The sequence below is a fragment of the Embiotoca jacksoni genome, unplaced genomic scaffold (assembly GCF_022577435.1).
Source record: "Embiotoca jacksoni isolate LCO1_2020_lvr unplaced genomic scaffold, fEmbJac1.0.p SCAF_30, whole genome shotgun sequence".
In the NCBI taxonomy this organism is placed as follows: Eukaryota; Metazoa; Chordata; class Actinopteri; family Embiotocidae; genus Embiotoca; species Embiotoca jacksoni.
Window position 1 is genome coordinate 4,688,181 of NW_027185382.1, and position 23,397 is coordinate 4,711,577.

General features: G+C 44.0%; 2 protein-coding genes across 2 annotated transcripts; both read left to right on the forward strand.

Annotated features, from left to right (window-relative positions):
• Positions 1-2,949: 2,949 nt before the first annotated feature.
• Positions 2,950-5,881, forward strand: LOC138206916 (ADP-ribosylation factor-like protein 4C). The gene has a single exon (XM_069163773.1). It carries the CDS (start codon positions 3,237-3,239, stop codon positions 3,819-3,821), a length of 585 nt encoding a protein of 194 aa, XP_069019874.1. The 5' UTR covers positions 2,950-3,236; the 3' UTR covers positions 3,822-5,881.
• Positions 5,882-12,487: 6,606 nt separating this feature from the next.
• aox6 (aldehyde oxidase 6) lies at positions 12,488-23,254 on the forward strand. The gene is made up of 35 exons (XM_069163765.1): positions 12,488-12,588; positions 13,953-14,010; positions 14,097-14,193; positions 14,728-14,836; positions 14,956-15,082; positions 15,425-15,486; positions 15,638-15,715; positions 15,954-16,034; positions 16,127-16,271; positions 16,505-16,597; positions 16,752-16,903; positions 17,249-17,342; positions 17,442-17,551; positions 17,673-17,857; positions 18,002-18,164; positions 18,243-18,320; positions 18,394-18,563; positions 18,645-18,771; positions 18,987-19,109; positions 19,186-19,282; positions 19,376-19,500; positions 19,751-19,884; positions 19,973-20,060; positions 20,253-20,339; positions 20,425-20,616; positions 20,702-20,929; positions 21,051-21,146; positions 21,279-21,407; positions 21,497-21,571; positions 21,649-21,701; positions 21,776-21,890; positions 21,972-22,037; positions 22,234-22,422; positions 22,541-22,708; positions 23,168-23,254. Exons 1-35 carry the CDS (start codon positions 12,535-12,537, stop codon positions 23,216-23,218), a joined length of 3,999 nt encoding a protein of 1,332 aa, XP_069019866.1. The 5' UTR covers positions 12,488-12,534; the 3' UTR covers positions 23,219-23,254.
• The last annotated feature ends 143 nt before the right edge of the window (positions 23,255-23,397 follow it).

Sequence of the window (23,397 nt, forward strand, 5' to 3'; positions counted from 1 at the left end):
TACATAAACATTATTATCTGTTGAACAAAGAACTGCGAGCTGGTGAGTTGTCCGTGGCTCCAGCTCTCGTAACTGTTCTTTATCACAGAGATAATGCAACAGCTAAATTAAATCTTAACCTTTTTAAATACCGTATATGATCATAACAAGTAGTGTAGTAGTAGGAGAGTTAAAAATACAAATAGCAGAAACATTTTTTTTTTTTACGAGGAGTTTTGGATCATTTTAGATGTTTGCTGTTTGTTAAAGACCAAATTTCATGTTGATTCTTGTCCTTTTCTCTTCAGAAAGTTGGACCTCAGCAGGTTAGCGAGCTTGTTTTAACCCCCCTACGTCTGGTTGCTGCTTGTCGTCTGTTACCGGAGGAACCGTGAGGAGGCGATGGAATAAATTAAAGTAGACCAGCGAGGGAGACTCCTGTTTTATGGATGAAGAGGCTGTGTGGGCGAGAGACGGCCGGCCTCGTTACAGAGAGAGAGGAGTGAGCTGTGGCCTTAGAAAGTTTTGCTGTGTGTGTGTGCGCGTCCTGTTTGTAATTTGTTTCATTGATCTCACACACACACTCATTAGAAGGGAAATCAATGAGAGAGGAGGACAGCGGGAACAATTACTGAGGTCCTGATGACTCAGGTTGTTGTTCAGGGACTTTCTCTTTCCCTTCCTTCTTAAAGCTGCACATCCACACACGTGTTTTCACCTCTTCATGCTCAGGGTGGGTGACAGCTGATTACCACATAACAGCCATGCAGCAGTAGGTAGTGCAGGTGCAGCCGACACAACTTCTGTTGCAGCCAAACTTAGAAGTGTCAGTCATGTTGAATCTACAGTACCGACTTCAAATCTATGAATTAACACATGGATTTATGTACGCTGTAAAAACTGTAGATCTAACAGAGTGAAAACATCTTATATTTAGTAAAACCGAGTTGTAAAATATGAGATGAATTATCTTGTTTTAAAATGCATGTATGTGTTTCTATCTTTGAATTGATGTTGTATTATGTGGATGGATGGGTCTGTGGCCCAGTAGAGGTAAATACAGTGACTTTAGGTGCTAGACTAACAACATGTCCAGTGAGATGGAGGAAAAACATCAGGCCCAGGACTCGCTGCCGCCTTCCCAGCACACCACGGCGTAGAGAAACAATGCTGGCAACCACAGACTGGTAAAACATCTGCAGGAGTTTCTTACAGATGTTAGAGGATCCCAGCGACCTCAGAAAATAGATTTGGCTGAAGTTCTTAAATCGGTCCAGTCTGGATTCCAGAAGAAAATTATCCAAACTGACTGACCTTCATATCTTAAAGCAACGATGGACTGTTGCTTCCCTTTAGCTGAGGGCTTCCTGCCTGTATACCAACACCAATTCAGCAATATTCACAAATCCATACGTGTTATTTCATAGTTTTGTTTTATAATGTGAGAAATGGTGCGTACAAACTTTTAGACTTGCTGCTGCGGATGAGTTTTAAACTAGCAGATACAGACTCTTTTCTGGACTCTGTCATATGAACCCAGTTTTGGTCCCTCTGATGCATGAATACACCCAGTGGTACAGACTGATCTGACATCGTACACAGTCCTGAGCTCATGTTTAATCAGACACTGTAAGTGCAGGTGAGCGAGTGGAGCCGTCTCTGGGACGAACAGACATGTGAAAGGTAAAAACCAACATCTCATCCCAGCTCTGGGACTTCTTGCCATTTCTGTGACTGCAGAAAGCTGCTCATCCTCCAGTGAAATCCTGTGCTGCCGCCAAGTGGTAGAAATGTCACATGATCCCACTGTTAATGCAAGTTTCAGCCCTTGAAATAATGTGCGGTTTACTTCAACAGTCATTTAAATGTGTTAAAAAAGAGAATAATATATTAGATACAGTTCTTTCATCAGACTATTGATCTGCTGAGTAATGATTTCTTCATTTCCTGTCGTTCTGTTGACAGGAAACACTGTAAAATAATAATAAAAAAAAAACTATTGGTTTTCTGTTTTATTACAGAGTCCAAGCCTTTATTACTGGTGTGCAAACTGGAATCTAATCGTGACCCATTGGAAAATAACACAACAAGATGGCATAGAAGACAATTGAGGTCAGTGTTTCCATGTTTTCTTTCTCCTGTTTTTCTAATTCACAAACAACACCATCTAGATTGAAGGCATGTTAACTGAGAGTGGAACAATTTATGTCTTCTAAAAACCTGTTAAAACAGTATTAAAAACATGAGTAAGTTACAAATGTATACATGAACAGAGGAATTTAAAGTACTTCAAACAGGACAGATGCAATAAAACAAAAAATGAAGGAAAGAAAAAATATCATTCAAAATTATGTAGATAGGCATACAACATGTTTGCAAAAATACAAGAGTAAAATACTGACTGTATCACAGGCACAATCAACCTTAAAAAGTCATACAGGAGTCCTCTGATGGTTTTATCTGACAGACATTCCTCTATGTATGCGGTTTATTTCGAAAATCAAATATGACGCGCCTCGTGTACCTCAGCTTGCAGTTGCTCTAGTTGGCCACTAGGTGTCAGTGTCTTACAGCTCAGGAAACACGCTGCGCAGAGGAAACACTGCAGCAACACCACGACCCAGTACCTTTCAAATTAAGATCCTCTTTCACGCTACTTAGGGTGTTTAATGGTACAATGCCACACTGGAAGGCTTTTATTTTTGAGGGGTTTAGTTTAACCGGAAGATAGATCAGGTGATTTTCAGCTGGAGCTTTACACACCTTTATGTGGCAGCGTTCAGAGGCTGGTCCACGCGTCACACGCCGTCAGTCGTGTGTGTTTGTGTGTTACTTGAAGGGAGCTGCTGCGCACTTGGAGACAAACAGCCAGATGCAGCGACGCGATGTGACACTCGGCCACGCGTAATTTGCGCATTTGGAGAGCGGTGTGCGCCGTGAACGCACCGCTTGTACGTGCGATGATTTGACATTTTCTGGACGCCTGGTGCAGTTGGAACGAGTCCAAGGATGCTGCGGCTTGTCTGGCTACCGGAGTGCCGCCGCGCAACGACGGACTGCGCCCTCCACCTCTGCTGAACGGGAGAAGCGCGGATCAGGCTTCTGTCTTTGCGCGTTTTCCGACTTCTCGCTTCGACTGTCACCGGGGAACAAGCCACTATGGATCACTCCTGGGACATTTAAGCGTTACCTGCGGTGATCTCGCTCTCTGCTGGGACTCTGCGAGTGCATGCTGTTCCTCCTTCCCCGCCTGCAAGATGGGGAATAGTTTCTCCAATTTGGCTGCCTTCCAGTCCTTGCACATAGTCATGCTCGGCTTGGACTCTGCGGGCAAAACCACTGTGCTGTACCGGTTGAAATTCAACGAGTTCGTCAACACGGTGCCCACCATCGGCTTCAACACGGAGAAGATCCGGTTGGGCGGCGCGGGGGCCTCCAGGGGCATCAGCTGTCACTTCTGGGACGTCGGGGGCCAGGAGAAGCTGAGGCCCTTGTGGAAGCCGTACAGCCGCTGCACGGATGGCATCGTGTACGTGGTGGACTCCGTGGACGCCGAGAGGTTGGAGGAGGCCCGGACCGAGCTGCACAAGATCACCCGGTTCTCGGAGAACCAGGGGACCCCGCTGCTTGTCATCGCCAATAAGCAGGACCTGCCCCGGGCGCTAGATGTCGGGGAGATCGAGAGGCAGCTGGCACTGGCCGAACTGAGCCCGTCTACCCCGTACCACGTCCAGCCAGCCTGCGCCATCATAGGAGAGGGACTGGACGAGGGCATGGACAAGCTGTATGAGATGATAGTGAAGAGGAGGAAATCATTAAAGCAAAAGAAAAAGAGGCAGTGATGCCAGATTTGATCTGGACGATAGAGAAGACAAGTCCTTTCAATAGAAACATTACATTGGAGAGCCGGTTCAAGGGAGATTTTAGTGCTACACAGCAGATAAAAAACACCATAAATATCATTACTGATTACAACAGTGACAGTGCAAGTCTTCATATAAGATGGGAATATATTTATAGTCATGCCACCTGCGCTACAATACATCTCATCCCTAAAAACTCACCATGTTCCTGCAGGAATGTTACAGCTGAACGTAGTGACGATAAAAATGTTTATTTGCAGTAAACAACTCTTCATGAACGACTTAAACTCACATAATAGTCTCAATAATGTCAGATTTGTGGAGGAATGTTGATGGTTTGTCTCGATAGTTGACTGTTTCTTCACATGCAGGAAGTGTCTCTGTAAACTGTGGCACTCTGTCAAGAAGTCCCTGATGGAGGAATATTAATAGGACTGTTTCATTCGGGCGTCTGCGTTAAAGCGGGGATGTTTTCTAAAGAGTAGGAGCTCCCTGTTGCTGCCGCGTTGTGCTGTGCACAGATGTGAGACTGTTGTAAATGCGATTTGGGATGCACTGACGCACAGACGGGTTTAGAGCTGCAAGGCGGTGTTACACCGAAGATGATTCCCCTGAGAAGACACACTGAACTCTTTTGTTATTTACAAGCCTCCCCTGCTGCGCTGAGGAGAAAATAAATAATGGAATTACAGGTTAAGACAAGTTAAAGTTTAAAAATGCATCTTTACAGAAACAAGCGTTGACCTCTCGTCCCTGATTTTGCACCGAGACATGTTCTCGGTGGTGCGTCTTCCTCAGAGGAACCACCTTTGATTGTTCCCCCTCTGGAGGCTTTCAGCTCTGTGAACAGCTGATTTCATCTATTTTGGGGTGGAAATGTTTAATTTAATCACATCGTCGTGTAATTAGTTTTTCCTACGAGCTTTTTCACCTCGCTGCAGCGTCGCTGCCTTTCTTCCAACAACCAGTTACTAAATAAGTTGCCAGTGGACTCCGTGTTAGCTTTTATGAAGCGCCTGCTTCTGCCAATCAGAGCGTTCAAACCTGCAGCTGCACTGATTTGTCACCAAATACTTGGAGAGCGCATTAATGAAACAAAAGACGAGTTGTTAATCTTCTGGTTCTGTTATTTGATTACACTGATTACCTCTTTTTCATACACATTTCCCACATTAGCAGACTTTAGAATAACTTTAAGTAATCATAATCATCAACATCACAACAAAAAATGTACGAGCCAATCCAACTATCATCAGAGGTGTTTCCTTGCAGAGAAACAACACGTCGTTGTCCACATACGGAGGGACTCTCAGGCAAAATCATCAGCAACCGTCTCGACTTTTTTTAATCCACCTTTGTAGTTTAGAAATCAGCTGTTTCTCAGAGTTATTGTAAAGTGTCATAGTTGCATCCCAAGACTGTTTGAACCTGCCAGCGATGACGTGGCGGATCGCTGAGAAGTCAAATGTCTTCCTGTCACGATGACGTAGTGAATTTAATCGACAGGCTGGAACCTGTTCAGCTGCTCTGAATATAATTTTGCTTTTATTGAACGACCGACACACCGAAACATTTTGTCAATCCGAGTCAGTCCCCAAATCTGACAGTCCAAACAACGTGTCACCCGCCTGACTGACAGCTCGCAGAACAGTTGGTGAAGAGTCACTGACGCCTGGCGGCCTGTTGAATGTCGTACGTGGACTGTTGTTTTGTGCCACGTTCACGTCGCAGCAGAAGAGATAGAAGGAAATATTGATGCTGCAGCTTGACGTCCACGAAATGATCCAAACAATAAACTGCAGCATGTTTGTACGTTTCAGCGACATTCATGAATGTTATCTAAAACCTTTGACGTGAGCGTGGCAGCCGCCTCCTCAGTGTTCAACATTGCATGACAGTCACAACTTCAGACAATGTGAGTTCTACAGAACAGTGTTACAGCCAAAATACAGCAAGACCAAACGATGTATTACAAGCCAAAATGAAAAAAAAAAAAAGAAAAGAAAAGTATTTTTGGGATTAAACTCTTTGTAATTGAACGTGTGTGTCTGTGGCTCCTGTTTGGTTTCCAAAGGTTTAATCAGGGCGGGAAATCCCCAGCAGCTCCCTGCTCAAGTTCAAATGACAGGTTACAGTTTGTTTTGTCGGTTACAGTGAAAGAAGAGCAGCTCTGTGAGCTCTCCGAGCTAAACGCTAACTACATCACGCTCATGTGACAACGCTGGCGTGTTGACGTCAGCAGGTGTTTTGTACAAACATAAAGTGTCACGTAGTTTAATCTCATATAGTTGTAACATCTGTCCATTCTAATATGAATTATTGATCAAAAATTCAATTATTTATGTAGGAAAGATAAAGATTGCTGTAATTTACTCGTTTTAGCAAATGCCTCAAAACGATATACGTTCATGTTGAAGTGACAGCGACCTCTAGTGGCTGTAGCTGCCATGACAGGAGCGAAGGGGGAAGTCGGTTGAGGGAAGAGGGCGGGGTGGATGGGTGGGTCATCAAAACGCTGGACTTTAACATCAGACATTTTTGTTTTACTTGAATTTGTGATATCTGATACGTCAACACGCTCTGCCCGTAAAACTAGCAAATAACAGCTGATTGAAACCTCCAGCCGTAGATCATCTTCATGATCATTTTCCAGCTACAATCAAGTGTTCAGTGTGTTTCCTCAGTTTGAAATCGATTCTGTTGTCTGCTTTTCAAACTGCTGACAGAGCGTAGAGACTCCCACTTTATTTTTATTTATCTGTTTTCTTTCTTTACCTTCTTTTCTCCGTGTTTCTGTGGGTGGCTGCGAATAGGGATTTCATGTTTTTATCTGTTTTCTCTTGGATGATAATCCTTCACACTTCCCACCCTCGCAGTCCAAAATGGAGGACTGTCACATATCTGCTGCAGAAGCTTTGAACGCCAACGTGCTTAAAAATGCTGCTGAATGTGCACGAGTCTGATTATTTCCATTTTTTTTGAAGCGAGTTGTCAGATTTTTGTTGATGGCAAAAATCTTTTGTTTGAATTACCCAGCTGAGTTACAGCAATTTTTCAAGGTCTGCTCTTTGTGTTGCACAAAAATATAAATTTTATGGGGCTTTTCAAAATAGAAGCTACACAAAAATGGGCTCTTTGAAAGCTGCAGAACATTTGGAGACAATATGTTGAAATTTAAATCCTTTTGTGAAACCACAATCAATAAAAAAAAAAAAAAGTTTTGTACGTACAGCACTTATTTAAAACAGATTTTCAGTTTAAAACCCAAAACTGTTTTATAAGAAAGTCTTAAAATGATGTGGCACAAACTGCTCTACCACCTGTGGCCACTTGCAGTCTATTAAAAACTCCAGCTGTATAGATTTATATGGAACCTTGCGGAGGTCAGAGTTGTTGAATCGGCTGCAGACAGAATCTGTTGCTGCATAAATTCAGTTTATTGTTTCATGTTGGAAAGGTGAGCTGCTGTTGAGTCAACAGGATTTACATCCAGTCTCTGAACATCTGGTGAAAAGCTGTTGAGACTATAAAGCCTGAGCTGATTGTGGACCTGATGTGCACCTCCGAGTGAGCGAGACGCAACTCTGAAGTCTCAACTGTGCTGCGTTCAACAGGAACAATCTCTGATGTCTCCATTTTAAAATATAATCTGGACCTTCCTGAAGAGCTGTAAAACAGAATAGTTTAATTTTCTAGAGCGCAACACCGTCCTAAGAGGAATCAGGTTTGACCAGGTCGCCTGTAAAAGTGGAAGAATTTCCTCCATTCATCTTTCAGCACGTCATAATTCCTCTCATTATGTTCAGGGTGGATCCGTAGCACTCTGGAGATGAACTCTTCCTATTAAAATTCCACCTATGTGCTGCTGTTCCAGCTGCTTCTGAATCACCCGTCGTTAACACGCTCTCAGCGAGCAGCACGTTGGGGCTTTGCAGCGCTGCGAGCCGGTTCAGGCGGAGGTTAATCCGGCAGAGTGTCGACGTCACGGCCGAGGCCTTGACTGAAACATGGCTCATCATCATCTTAATTACAGGCCGGTAGTCTGGGAGGGAGGAAGAGGGAGAGACTCATCAGTGAGGCATTTAATGTCGAATTAGTACTCTGAGATATGACTGAAGTATGACATTTTAATCTTCATTTGAAAATTTTAAGTAAGGGCGCGTCCACATCTCTAAAAAGAAATTACACAGAATCTGAACGTCATTAAACAACAGTAACATTTGTTTACTGGTGGGAGGATGCAAAAAACAAATAGTTAAAATAATGTCATAAATACACACTTGAATTCAATAATTAAAATTATTATTATTAAATTGAGGTTTAAAGTACATGTTTGGCCTCAGAAAGTCCTCTCAGTAGCTGCTTTCAATCACATTCACTTTGATTTTATAGCTTATTTTGTGTGAAGCACTTTGTAACATTATTTAAGAAAAGTGCTGTATAACTAAAGATCATTTTTTATTATATGTATTATATGTAGTGACCTTTTATGTTGTAATATATATATTTTAAGTAAATAAAGGTAATTTTTGAAATAAATGAAATGCACAGATAATAAACAAAGCTGAATAATCTTTTCTATCTAAAACGGCGTCGATCACATGAACGTGTGCAGAACGACAGCACGAATTCTTCTCTGATCTGAAACACGAGCTGCTGCAGGTCGAAACAAATCTGCTCAGATGTGTTTCTGTGTAGGTGGCAGCTGAGCTCTGATTCCCTCTGTGCTGCTGTCAAAGCCAATTATTTCATATGTAGAACACACACACACACACAGACACACACAGATTGCAGGATTCACAATCAGGATATTTAAATGCAGATGCATGCAAATCGGATTGTGACAGAGTGTGTGAAGAAGAACCATCAGTGTTGTTCAGAGAAATTTGCAGGTCACAGTAAAACAGCAGGTTGTTTTCTGGGTCAAATGTTTCACTGCGTCTCCATCTTTTTCTCTGCAGATTTCACGTCATCCATTTTATCTCCGGATACTCTGCTATCAGTACAACTCACCGAGGGAGAATCTGAGGAAAAACAGCGAACACTAAAACACACAAAGCAGCTCTGAAAGTGAGTTTTCAAAACGAAGTACGACTAAAGTTGAGGCAGAAAAACAGAAGGTGAAGTTGTGGCAGAAGACGAGACGTGGCCTCAAATTTATAACTTTAATGGCAGCTGTTTGCCGCAGCGTGTCATTAACATGTTAAAATACACAGCTCACCTCTGTAATCCAGAGGGTGGGCCGCTCCGGGACTCTCCCAGAGGACGCTGGGAAAAACGCTGGATGGGAATAAACTGAAGCAGTCTGAAAACATCCTCCAGACTGCAGACAGAAGGTGTCGACGTCTCTGATGTCGCTCTCTCATTTCTGTCTGAAATTCATCTCTAATTAACACTCAGTTCATTACAACACTGTATTTATATGGAGAATGTTTTGGCCCCCAGAGCCGCTAAATACATGAACATTTCATCAAATGAAATACGTCCACAACTGACAAAAAACAAGAGAATGAATCTTAACACTCTGTTTTTGTGGTTTCTGATGTTTTAAGATCAGAAATAAAGACCAAAACCGCCACAGGTGTAAAAAAAAAAAAAATATATATATATATATATACAACCTGGAACTTTTACATAGACATAAATATCACAGCATACTCCAGTTTAAAGTCATTTCCAGTGTGTGTTTCCCTCAGGTCAAATCACATCCCCTCCTGCTCTGACTTTTTAATTGCCGTGTCTGTAAATAAAAGTGGTAGTTTGGGACGTGCAGGCTGTACTTATGTCGGAGAAATTATCTCCCAACAGCCATTAAATGTGGCTGAAAGCTTGCCAGCGCTCTCTGCCGGGTCACGGTTGGACACCTCGAGGCCAACGCACGCGGCCAAACGCTCCTTTGTACTTTAGGTTCTGACCCGGCAGCAGGAAATGTGCCTCCAAAGGTCAGTGAGGGTTTAAAGAGATGAAGCAAACGATAGCGAGCCGATGAGCAGGAGGAATCAGATCTGCAACGGGACATAAAAGAGGAGGAGGAAGAGAGGGAAACATTTCCACAGGAGATTTGTTTATTGTCAGCTGATGACATTTGATAGTCGACTCGGCTCTGAATAACGTAGAGACGGAAATGGAAAAACAGCCCCAACATGTTCTGCATGACGTGACAGGTCTGGGTTTGTGTTTATTTAAGTCTGGGAAACATCAGATTACACCGACGTCCTCTCGTGTATGAGCAGCTTGTTGATGCTGTACTTTACGTGCAGATGGACGGTGCCGACCCAAAACACATCATACTTACGTAACGGCCTCCTCAGAGCTGATGGTAACAACAACATTTAAAGCAGCAATCAATACATGTGTATGATGTCTAATGTGTGAGACTTACCAGCCTTCAGATATACAGAGTGTTGGAGAGCAAAGGTTTTCTTCCTTTGTGGACGTACCTGCTGCTGTGAAACTTAATTTCAGTCTGTGTGCATGTGACCTGTCTGCTGCACTTTAAGCTGTAAATCTCAACACGCTGTGATTTGAGTAAATAGACAGATTCAGGAGGAATGTGTTCAACTCCAACTGTGTTTTGTAAAAATATTCACATGAACCCCCCCAGAGGTGTGGAGGTCGCAGCACCCAGAAAAACAATCTCCACTAACCCTGAAGTCATCATTTTTCAGAAGCATAGAGAAATAAAATACAAGCTGAGTCTTCAAGTGAGACATGTTTGGTTTGTCTTTCAGGGCTTTCCTTCTCCTCGGGAGTCCTACCTCGGGGAACGACTTCAAGAAACTTTATCTGGTGAGAAGAGGTGCAGCCGTGTACGTTAAACCTGGAGCCAAAGCTGAGTAAATAAACTGGGAGGAGATCAAACAGGCACCGGGATGGTTTAGCCAGGAGTTTCCCACGCTCACACATCTGACTGCTTTATCAGGTACCGTATCAGTAATAGCACAATGATACCAACACATTACCCAAACAACAGCCACACAAAGGGATGATTCAGGTAAAAAAAAAAAGAAAAAAAAAAAAGATATAAAGGTCATTTTGCAAACAAGAAAAAGACAACTTGAAAGAAGCCCAGAAGCTGAGACCTTGTATTCATGTTTTTGTCTTGTCAAATAAATCAAAAGCAGGCAGAGCTTTTAACCCGGCAGGCCAGAACCACATTTCAACAAAGAGGAACACATATGGAAAAAACAAGAAAGAATAAATAAACATAGGTTCACGAAACAGTAGAAAAACAGGCTTTTAGACATTTTACGTGGTGATTATGCTGCTGCTTTTTACCTCTGCAGGTTTTTGTTCTTTACCTGTAGCTCCCTCTTGTGGCGGTTTGCTGGACAGCACACAGTATTGCCTCTGCTGAGAAATAATCACATGACAGTGTATTTAAAGACAGATCAGGTGGACAGGTCATGATCAAAGGGAGGATTAGACTATGAAGACACAAGAAGGGCTGTTAAAATCCACATTTCATATTTTTCTGTTTAAACTCAGCAACATCAAACTATAAATTGTTAACTGTAAATCAACATAAATAAATGTTTTCTCTGCGTCCAAAGGTCAAACTTGACCCATTTTTAAAATGTACCATCTCCAGCCAGTGTAGCTGAATGCATATATAAATAATATGCTGCAACAATCACGTAGCTTATTCTTTCTATTACACATGCAGTGTTTTGGTCCAGTGTCAAAATGAACAAAGGAAGATTACCGAGTAAAACTGTAAACTGATGGTGATGAGGACCAAATATTTCAAGTAATGCATCAGTTTTGTCAATAACAGCGTCTGAACTCTGACAGTTTAGAGTTCACTGACCAGAGTTCAGCTTGAAGTTAAACAGCTCGTTGTATAACAGGCTGCAGACATGTGCACACTTTAATAGATGTATTTCCTATATTACATCTTTGGGTGTGTCAGACTAATACTTTTTAGTTGATTAAAGTTCAGAGTAAAAATTTAACAGTTATTGTTGAAATAAACACTTTTGCATGCAACTTTTTACAAAATACTCAACTAGAATTACAGTTTATGTAACTCGTAATGTAAATGAAGTAATTCTGAGACTGTACTGTTTTATTATTGTCCAGATGTCTGGGTAATGCAGGCCATGTTTGTTGGCGTTCAACAGGCCACTTTGGGTTAGAGGTGGGCAAATTACACGGATCAAGTCACAGTCAGGCAGCGGTGTGGGACAGGAAGTCCAGTAGGACTGTTTTTCAAATTAAAGCATTGCTTTTCAATTTGTAAGTTTTAAGAAAAAGTATCTTAGTTACTCAGAAAACTTAGATTGTGGCATTTACAGCTTGAAATCTTGTTCAAAAAAAAAAAAGTAATTAATTGTGGAAACTTAATTTATGAACTTGAATATTTGAACGATATATTAAAAGCAGTTGTAGTCATTGTATGCAAATGTTTACTTTAGTATAAGTCAAGAAGAATCAGAAGAATTTTTCATTTAACGTTTGAGATATGTCGCTTTTATGGGACCAAAACACGTGAAATACGAGACCAGCAACATCTTTTTTTTATGCTGTAAAGATATACAAATATTAAAACTAGATCTTTAAATTGCACAAAGGAGTAAAAACAGGAGCGACGACCGGATCTTTTATTCTGAAAATCTCAACTGGCGGAAGTGTGGTAGGTTAAGTTAGACTTCACTCTCGTGGTGAAAAATTCGTGTCTTCCACTTGAAAGATGTCTGCAGGGAAAGAGGGAAACACTTTATGCTTCTTTATTAACGGGAAAAAGGTAAATTCAGCGTTGATGTCTTCAAATGAGCAGTTTGTCGTTGGTTCAGCCAGTTTTAGCTGTTAGTTGCAGGTTTATTTTTAGCCGACGTCCGTTTTCACTGTCCACTTTTTAAAGCTCCAGATGACTTGTTTTACTCTGATTACTCTTATCGTTACTTGGCAAAAGTTGCGTTTGGATTTGGAACAGAAGGTATTATCGATTTGGAAAACTAAAAGTGAGATAAATGAAACGAAAACTGATGGAAGTGGTGTCAGGTCATAAAAAGTTGGTGCTACAGGCGACCTTTCAGGATCTGTGACGAAATGGTCTGATTGTTTGACCAAGTAAGAGCTCAACTTAACATTTATCTGATTTATGTCAATACAATAAGTTTCTAAATTCTAAAAACCTTTCATGTATTTTTTACTTAAAGCTAAAAAAAAAAAAAAAAAAACTAAACCAAACTAAAAATGTGCACTATAACCTTATTAAATTAAATATATCCTGAACAGCCGTATTACATATATATATATATATATATAAACACTATTTTAAGGCTGTAAACCTACTGAATCACAAATGGGTTTTTTTTGTTTTTTTTTACTCGTAAGTCAATGAAAGTTGCTTTTATTCAGAGAAATATGTGCAAACGAAACTTTGGATATTGATCCCATTTTTCCACTGCTCCAGGGGTTGTTTTGCAGCTATTGAATATACAGTCCTGTAAATATTCCTGTAGAATTTCACATTGCAAACTTAACAGATGCTGTATGACAGGCTGAAATTTAAACAAATCCCTCATTTACTTTTTGTGTTTTCTATGTACTCCAACTGAGCTGGCAGTATTGAGTATTTTTTGTATTTATTTCAATTTAAAATAATTTAGAAAGTTGTTAGTGATTTTAATATTCTAAATATTGTCATAATTTGTTATTGGATTTATTTGTGAAATAGTTATTGCAAAATTAAATAATCCTTCAGATCGGATAGAGAGCGGAAGAAACGCTGGAACAAAATGTTGGCGCACAATTCAACTCGGTGGATCCTGCAAATGTGGAAATGATTTGCAACTGTTAATGATGCACAGCTGTTGAAGGGCAACTTGAAGGGTAACAAAGCAACTTTATTCTGGGGTTAATTTGACCTCCTGTGTTATTGATGGTTTGCAACCCAGCTACTGTACATTGGAAACGTAGACCTTCACTGCCACCAGGGGGCGATCCAGATGTTGTGGCTTCACTTGTGGGGTTGCCATTTTTCTTCATCGGTTGGTTGGAAAGCAGAAAATGAACATTCATTTCCTCGCTAATGAGAGAAGCCTCTCGATAGAAGAACATCAGCGTGAATAAAAAGTGATGCGACGCTGCTTTTTGTCCAAACAGGTAACAGAGAAGCATGCGGACCCTGAGACGATGCTGCTGTCCTTCCTCAGAGAGAAGCGTATCCTTCAGACCAGCGTCACCAGGAACATTTCATCAACTAAGCGCTTTATTTGAGGCTTGTCTCGTCCTTGACTGTTACTTCAGTGAGGCTAACGGGAACCAAGTACGGCTGCGGCGGCGGAGGCTGCGGGGCGTGCACCGTCATGGTGTCACGCTACCAACCTGCAACTAAAACCGTTGTGTATCCTTCGTGAGAACTTCACCTTACTGCACTGCAAGTCAGCAGTTTTATTTTCTTACGAGCTTAAAAAGTATTTGTCTTTTCAGGTATAGAAATACGGCTGCATTCAGTCTGCAGAACTCCCACCACGGTCCGTGTTCGTCACGCTGGGCTGCGACTTGAGCCGGAAAATCAATTATGTGTTGGCTGGTTAAAGCGTTTTATCAACCAAATTGGATTTTCAGACAAACAAGAGTCTCAGTGTTCTCTGGTCATCCGCCAGAGCGATTTGGGCCTCCGCTACTGAGTTTGTGTGGTGGCTGATGGGAATTTCTCCGCCTGGCATCAAACCACCGTAACATCTGTTTGACCTCTCCACCTCCCCGTCGCAGAGGAGGAGATAATCGATCATCGGCCACAGAGCAGCAGTGGTAGTTGGAGCAGAACGACTAAAAGCATCACTACATCAGTAGAAGCATGAGTAGGTGGTGGTCTCATCAGGGAAAGCACATTCACATACACTTTCCCTCTAGTTTACCTTTACTGCACCTTCAGCCATCACGCGGCCAACGCCTGCCTCCTGCCGCTCTGTCAGCTCCACGGAGCCGCGGTCACCACGGTGGAGGGCGTCGGCAGCAGCAGGACCAGGATCCACCCGGTGCAGGTCAGTGCCGGTCACCGACGAGCACTGTTTACCGTGTAATTTGTGGCCGTCTGTGTCCCCAAATAAAACCTGCTTATCCCCGATGAGCTCTGCAGCTGCAGATACTGCTGTGCTTTCAGGAGCGGATAGCGAAGGCTCACGGCTCCCAGTGCGGCTTCTGCACTCCGGGGATGGTGATGGCCGTGTACGCTCTGCTGAGGAACAAACCGCAGCCCAGCATGGACGACATCACTCTGGCTCTGGCTGGTTCGTCTGTCTGTTGTTGTTTTCTTTATTCTACAGTGATGTTTAGTTTGCGTGTAACAGTGAGGAAATGAGTCCTGAAATCACTTCTGACTCTCAGGTGGTTTATTTGGTCTTTCCACACGAGCAGAACACAAATTATTTGAGGTTTTTCACCATAATCTGGTGATAAATTCATTATTATTACAATAATTGAGTCAAGACAAGAGCATATGTTTAGTTTCAGAATGAAATGAAATGTTGTGAGCACATGGTAATAATATCTCAACGGCTGTATCATCTCGCATTAAAATCTTAAGGAGGAGGTTCATACATCCATGTCCTCACTGTGTTGTTGTTTTTCAGGTAATCTGTGTCGCTGTACCGGATATCGACCCATCGTGGACGGCTGCAGGACTTTCTGTCAGGTACAAGTTTCATAATCAATCAGATCAGCTTCCTGTCAGGACTTCAGATCTGATAGCAAAGACAAAAACAAGGGCAGCAGAATCATCTGATGAGAAGAACATAAAGTCGTCGGCTGACATGTGTGACATCCATATACATTAACTTGGACAGGAAACCAACTGCTGCCAAACCACCGGAGTCGGTAACTGCTGCCTCAACAGAGTGGAAAATCCAGAACAACCCCAACATGTGAGTTTAACTTCTTCCTTTTCTTTAAGATGCAACATGCAGGGAAAACAATATTTCTGACCCTCTTCAGGTTTTAAGTCTTTCTTTCCTACTTCTCTCCTTATTTGTTCAGCGTTTCTCTCACCCATTTTATTTTGTCATTTGATATCCAACCTCTCATATGCTTTTCTACATCACTCCTGCAGTCCTGCCTCAATAAATCAGATTCAGTGCTGTTTTTATTCTCCAATGTCTGCAGGAAAAGCCACAGCTGTTTGACAAAGAGGAGTTTCTGCCGTTGGATCCAACACAGGAGCTGATCTTCCCTCCAGAACTGATTGTAAGTCATCAGATGCAACAAGAAGCAGCTCTTTATATAAACCCACGACAGGTTTTTTACCAAAATGACTTTTCTGGCCCGTTTTTTCACAGCTGATGGCCGAGACGACCGACCCACAAACACTCACCTTCCACGGGGAGAGGACGACGTGGGTGTCCCCCGCCTCGCTGGAGGAGCTGGTCCAGCTCAAGACCAGACGACCTGAGGCCCCGCTGGTCATGGGCAACACCAACATAGGTCAGCGAGAGAGAGGACGGAAGCTGTGAGGAGGCAGGAAGGTTTTTGGAAGATGCCTGCAGTTGTTTTAATTCCATTAGTTATGGAAAAATCTGTTTTTCAAAGATTGTTGTTAAAAAAATGAGAGCAAACAGAAGAGAGGAAGCAGCAGGAAGTTCCTGTGGTGTTGAAATGCTCCCGTTTTTATGAGCTGTGTGTGTTTTTGAGATAACTAACTCTGCTTTGTGTTGAAGGTCCAGACATAAAGTTCAAAGGCGTTGTTCATCCACTGATAATCTCTCCAACCAGAGTGACGGAGCTGTTCGAGGTCTCTCAGACTCCACAGGGTGGGTGACCTCCACCTTCTGCACAGCAGCACTAATCTTCCTGCCAAGTTGAAAGAACAGCTGAGATTTCCTCCCTTTCCAGTTTAGTCATTCCCAACCAGACATTTTTAAATGTCCCTGCAACCTTGTCGTCTAACGTACTTGGTCTCTGCAGGTGTTTGGGTGGGAGCGGGCTGCAGTCTCTCTGAGGTTCGCTCTCTTTTGGAGAAGCTGCTTCTTCAGTTCCTGGAGGAGAAGACTGAATTGTTCAGAGCTCTGAGTCTGCAGCTGGGGAACCTGGGAAGCCAGCAGATCCGTAATGTGGCTGTAAGGATTACTGATGTAGATTCAGTCTGTTTTTTCTGGCTCTTCCTCTGAGAGTAAATGTCTTTTTCACATCTTTTATTTCCACAGATTCACATCCTGTTTCTGCTTCTTAGATTAACTGAAAAACATGCTTCAGTACAAACCAACACTGATGTGATTACATCTATTTTAATAACATTTATTTTTAAAATTGTGCAAGAATCTAAAATGGAAGTACAATAGGCTAATTTTGGACAGGTGAAATAAAACAAATACACAAAAGCGACAAGAGGAAACACGTAGTGTCCCCGAAGGGTCAGTGAGGGCTCTTACATATGTATTATGTATGTATTTTTGCATTTTTAGTCTCTTGGAGGAAACATTGCAAGCGCGTACCCCAACTCAGACCTGAACCCTGTTTTAGCTGCCGGGAACTGCAGAGTCAGCATCCTTTCCGGCGGTGAGTCGTCTTCACTTTGATTCACACTGATTATTTTTAGAGGCTGAATTGCAAAAGAGAAGAGAAAAATGAATTTTTGGTTGTGTCTGAATCGACCAGGAGGAAGACGAGAGGTTCCCCTGAATCAGGACTTCTTCGTGGGCTTTGGAAAAACCATCCTGAAGCCGGAAGATATTGTCGTCTCTGTTTTCATCCCATTTTCTAGAAAGGTACACAAGTTCTGTCTGACAAAATCTGTTTACAGCTTCTGCAAAGTCCTCACAATTAATGAAAATCAGAGTCCTTCAATTTCCAGATGATTACTGGTGCAGTACCTCGTCTGTCCTGCAGGGGGAGTTTGTTGGCGCTTTCCGTCAGGCGCCCAGGAAGGAGACCTCCTTCCCCACCGTGACGACGGGGATGAGGGTGTTTTTCTCGGAGGGATCCAGGCTGGTTCAGGACGTCAGTCTTTACTACGGAGGAGTCGGTCCGACCACCGTCAGCGCCCCTAAAACCTGCGCCGCCATCATCGGCCGGTCAGAGGGATTTCCTTACTGCCTCCCTCACTTCCTTCCTCACTTTCTTACTTTTTTCTTTGCTTTTTTGTGTCTCATACAGCTGAAAGATAAAATGACAGCAGAAATAACCCACACCTCGGTTCCCCCCTGTGTTTCCTTCAGGCCGTGGAATGACGAGACCCTCAGCCGGGCCTACGACGTCCTTCTGAACGAACTGGTCCTCCCTCCTTCGGCTCCCGGGGGAAAGGTTGAGTTTCGTCGCTCCCTGACTCTCAGCCTCCTCTTCAAATTCAACCTGGAGGTCCTGCAGAAGCTCAGAGAGATGGTAAAGCAGGCGGCGGATTTGAACACATAACGTGGCGGATCCTGCAGGATGTTTAGACCTGAATCGTTATTTTTACAGAACGTGATCACGGACGAGCTGCCCGAGAAGGTGCTGCCGTTGCCCCGGGAGATCCAGCCCGGCCTGCAGGAGTTCCAGGTAAACATCTGACCCTGGAAACATCTGAAAACAAGCTGCTGTTTTCTTCTCACCGCTTCCTCCTCTTCCTCAGCCTGTGTCAAAGACCCAGAGCGACCAGGACCCAGTGGGGCGTCCCATCATGCATCGCTCTGCCATCAGCCAGGCCACGGGCGAGGCCGTGTACTGCGACGACATCCCCAGAACAGACGACGAGCTCTTCCTGGTTCTGGTCACCAGCTCTCGAGCACACGCTAAGATCACGTGAGAAGAGGAGCTTCCTGTTCTGCATGCAGCGCCCTCTGACCCGCCTCTGATGTTTGAAACGTCTCTTTTGTCCGACAGAAGCCTGGATGCGAGTGAAGCCCTGCAGCTTCCCGGTGTTGTCGATGTCATCACAGCCAAAGACGTTCCCGGGAAGAAAGTCTGCTCCTTTTTTGGTAATGATGAGGAGCTGCTTGCGGAGTCTCAGGTACAGGATTTTGAAGCTCTACTGCCAACAGCGGAAGTCTGATTAAATTATAACAATTAACATTGTTTAGTTTTCACAATGAAAAATGGGTCGTCAGAGTCACCTGAACGCTGCCTCAGTGGAAATCTGACCTTTAGTATAAAGGAGTTAACGTGATCAATGCTCTCGGGACCAGTGTCCTCAGTCAGTTCGTGTGCCCTGCCGCTTGTCTGCAGGTGTCGTGCATCGGTCAGATGTTGTGTGCGGTGGTCGCCGACACGAGGGCGCACGCCAAACGAGGAGCAGCAGCCGTGAAGATCAGCTACGAAGACCTGCCAGAGCCCGTTTTCACCATCGAGGTCTGTCACTTTTTGAACTCGAGCAGGTGTTCGGCCACCGCAGCTCTTCACGCCGTTTCTGCTCTCTCACTGACAGGAAGCCGTCGCAAAGTCGTCCTTCTTTAAGCCTCTGAGATCGATCGAGAGAGGAAACGTGACCGAAGCTTTTAGAAACGTGGATCAGATTTACGAAGGTCTTTTAATCCGTAAATAAGCAGTTGTCAGACTCGCTCTGTATCGATCCTTTCACAGCGTTCTTACTTTATTTTTGTAATTGTTTTCCTCAGGAGAGGTTCGAATGGGCGGCCAGGAGCATTTCTACATGGAGACTCAGAGCATGCTGGTTGTTCCCGTCGGCGAGGAGACCGAGTTCAACGTTTACATCTCCACCCAGTGGCCCACTTTAACTCAGGTACTCAGACACGTTGTCTTTCTTTGATTAAAGGATGTCTGGTGCTACGACTCACATGTTGTTGAGTATCGACAACTGACTGGTCGTGTGGGACTGAAACTGTTGATCAGCATCTGAACTACAGTTTTATACTAAAGATTGTGGCATTTTATTTGTCAGTTTGGACGCCGAGAGGTTTTCTATCAGTTAATAAATCAGTTCTGTGACTGTAGTTGGAGACGACTGAGCGCATGTTGCTGGTTGTTTGCAGGATGCGGTTGCGGAGACATTGAACATCCCGTCCAACAGGGTCACCTGTCACGTCAAGAGGCTCGGCGGAGCTTTCGGAGGGAAGGTCTTGAAAACCTCCATCTTGGCTTGTATCACCTCTGTGGCTGCGTGGAAGTAAGTCTCAAAAACACCAAACAGGACCTGAAACTGTAAGAATAAAAGCTTGAAGTGTTGTTCTTTTCTTTCTTATAATTGCTTTAAGGACCAATCATGCCGTCCGCTGTGTCCTGGAAAGAGGGGAGGACATGTTGATCACAGGAGGCCGACATCCTGTCCTGGGAAAATACAAGGTGCAACAACAGACTCCCAAAATTCATCTTTAAATCCAGGTTTCTGTTTTGGTGCAGTAGAAAGACAAAACACATCAGATTCATCTCTTCTCCTCTGGACACATGCTTCAAGGTCCAAACTGATCCGACGCAGAGAATTTGTGGCTGTTTTCATGAAAGATGTGAAGAGATCCTAATAGTTGTCTGTTTCAGGTGGGTTTCATGAATGATGGGAGGATCCGGGCCGCAGACCTTCAGTACTACACCAACGCTGGCAGCACAGTGGATGAGTCCGTCCTGGTAGGTGAAGGAGATCCTGGCGCCGCTCGGACTAATGTTTGTTTCCTGACGTGTGTGAATCGTATCGACGTTCTCCTCGTTGCAGGTCGTTGAGAAGATCATGCTTCACATGGACAACGCCTACAACATCCCCAACCTGCGAGGCCACGCTGCCGCCTGCAGGACCAACCTGCCCTCCAACACCGCCTTCAGGGGCTTCGGCGTGCCCCAGAGCATCATGGTCGTGGAGAACATGGTGGAGGACGTGGCCATGGTGCTGGGACGCCCCGCGGACCAGGTCCGTCCTCATCCGGTCATGTCATGTGCTCAGATGTGGTATATTGGTGTTGTCTCATTTTGAACATTTTAAATTCTCCCATCAGATTCGGGAGATCAACATGTACAAGGGGCCGTCAGCCACCCACTACAAGTTTGAGTTCAGCCCCGAGAACCTGCTGCGCTGCTGGGAGGAGTGCAAGTTCAAGTGTGAGTACAGCAGCCGCCGCAGAGCCGTCGAGCAATTCAACCTGCAGAGCCGCTGGAAGAAGAGGGGTATGTCCATCGTCCCCATCAAGTACGGCATCGCCTTCGCAGAGAGCTTCTTGAATCAGGTCTGTGGGATTCTGTTTCTGATGCAGCTGCAGGCTCGATGTGTTTCAGTCCGCTTCACTTTGTTTGTTTGTTTGTTTGTTTGTTTGTTTGTTTGTTTGTTTGTTTGTTTGTTTTTAAAAGGCTGCAGCTCTGGTCCACATCTACAAAGACGGTTCTGTTCTGGTCTCTCACGGCGGGACGGAGATGGGTCAGGGCATCCACACCAAGATGCAGCAGGTGACGGAGCGACGAGTCCCACCCGCCTGTTGTTCCACCCACTGAGCCGCAACATTCACAGACAGATAGGGACTTTCATGAATTCATGTTTTGCCAAATTAAATTCAGGGTTTGTTTCCTGCTTGTTGTTAGGTTGCGAGTCGGGAGCTTCACATCGCGCCCTCCAAGATCTACATCAGTGAAACCAGCACCAGCAGCGTTCCCAACACCTGCCCGTCTGCCGCTTCCTTCGGCACCGATGCCAACGGCATGGCGGTCAAGGTCAAAGTTCACCTCCTGCATTCATAAGTAGTTCCTGTCAAGCTGTTACCTCTCTAATAACTAATGAGTATCATCTTTCTGTCAATCAGAACGCCTGTGAGACTCTGTACCAGCGCCTGGAGCCTATCAGGAAGAAGAACCCCAAAGGATCATGGGAGAGTTGGGTACGATTTGTGTTTGCTGTGACAAAATGGAGCACTTTTACTATTTTACTATTCATGTTTCTTTATTTTGATCGCAGACCACAGCCGCATATTTTGAGAAGATCAGTTTGTCAGCGACTGGCTTCTACAGGTACGACAGAAACCTACTTTGTGTGAATCGTTAATGAATTAAAGAGTATTAACCGTCGTCCTGCGTGTCCTCAGAGGTCCAGACCTTTACATGGACTGGGACAAGATGGAGGGTCAGCCTTACGCCTACTTCACATACGGAGCGTGTTGCTGCGAGGTGGAGCTGGACTGCCTCACCGGAGACTACAGGGTGCGACTCTGAACATCAGCCAGACTGGTTACTATGGTTACGGAGCTTTTCAGACCGTGATGGTTTCTCTGCCTCTTGCAGACGGTGAGGACGGACATCGTGGTCGACATCGGCAGAAGCGTGAACCCGTCTGTGGACATCGGCCAGGTGAGAACAGCAAAACTGAAACTGTTGATGGACTGTAATCTTCAACAGACTGTCGCGTTTACATCCTGAAAACTGTCTTTAACTCGTATAAAATTACATCAAACCTTTCAGGGAAATCAGGATCCGTTTCTGCATTTTTGTGCACAGCAATAATCAACAGTTTCTGTATTTGTTTCTGTATTTTCCTTCCTCTCAGATTGAAGGAGCCTTCATGCAGGGTTTGGGTCTCTTCACTATGGAGGAGCTGAAGTTTTCCCCCTCTGGGCTCCTGTACACTCGCGGCCCGTCTCAGTACAAGATCCCGGCGGTGTGCGACGTGCCGCTTCGATTCAACATCTATCTGCTGCCCGACACACACAACCCTCACGCCATCTACTCCTCCAAGGTCAGAAGTCAGCATCATCAATTTCTGTCTTCTTACTGACTACTTGAAAACTCTCAGTCCAAACCATCTGTAGTCAAATACATAAGTAATTGTTCCCGATGGTGGTGTGGCTGCGCAGGGCATCGGAGAACCCGTCCTCTTCTTGGGCAGCTCGGCGTTCTTCGCCATCAAAGACGCCGTGTCGGCCGCTCGCTCAGACTCGGGCCTACTCGGCCCGTTTTCTCTGGACAGCCCTGCGACACCAGAAAGGGCCTGTCTGGCCTGCAACTCCCCGTTCACTCAGAAGGTAACGAGTCGCCTTACGTTCACGTAGCCGTCATCAGTTTGTCTGTTTTCAGTGTTTCTTAAAAATGTTTTCCTTTTGTCAGAAATCTTCAGAAAACACTTTCCAGACACTCAAGAAAACTGACACTTAAAAAAAAAGACTTTAAAAGAATAATAAAAGAAAGATTTTTCCAGCTTCTTCTCTGTAGCTGATTTTAAAAAAGGCCCGATATGTATGTCTGACCCCGTTACATACAGAAGAAGCTGCCTCACAAAACACCATGAATTTATCATGTTTTCTAATTGATCTACAAATGTTCTTTTTATGGTTTTTGAGAGTAAACCAGACTCACTCAGTCAAGAGTTTGAGAATTCTGTCCTAATTATTTCAAAGTTAACGAACTGCAGCATAAAAAGTGTCAATCGCAAAGAAATTACTTTCAAATGTTTATTAATGTTTTCCGTTTGATTGTATTTCCAGATTCCAGCCAACAAACCAGGATCTTTCAAACCTTGGGCCTTAAACATCTGAAACTGAATGAGACTAAAACATTAACTAATAGTTACTTGTTTGGTCAACAAACACGTCAGACTTTTGGCTGCGATCATACCACTCGTTTCTTAACCATGTATAATGTGAAATTAATGATTAATAATGATGATTTGACTGATTTGCTTCTGCTTTCATCTCTCAGCATCACTGTTTCTACA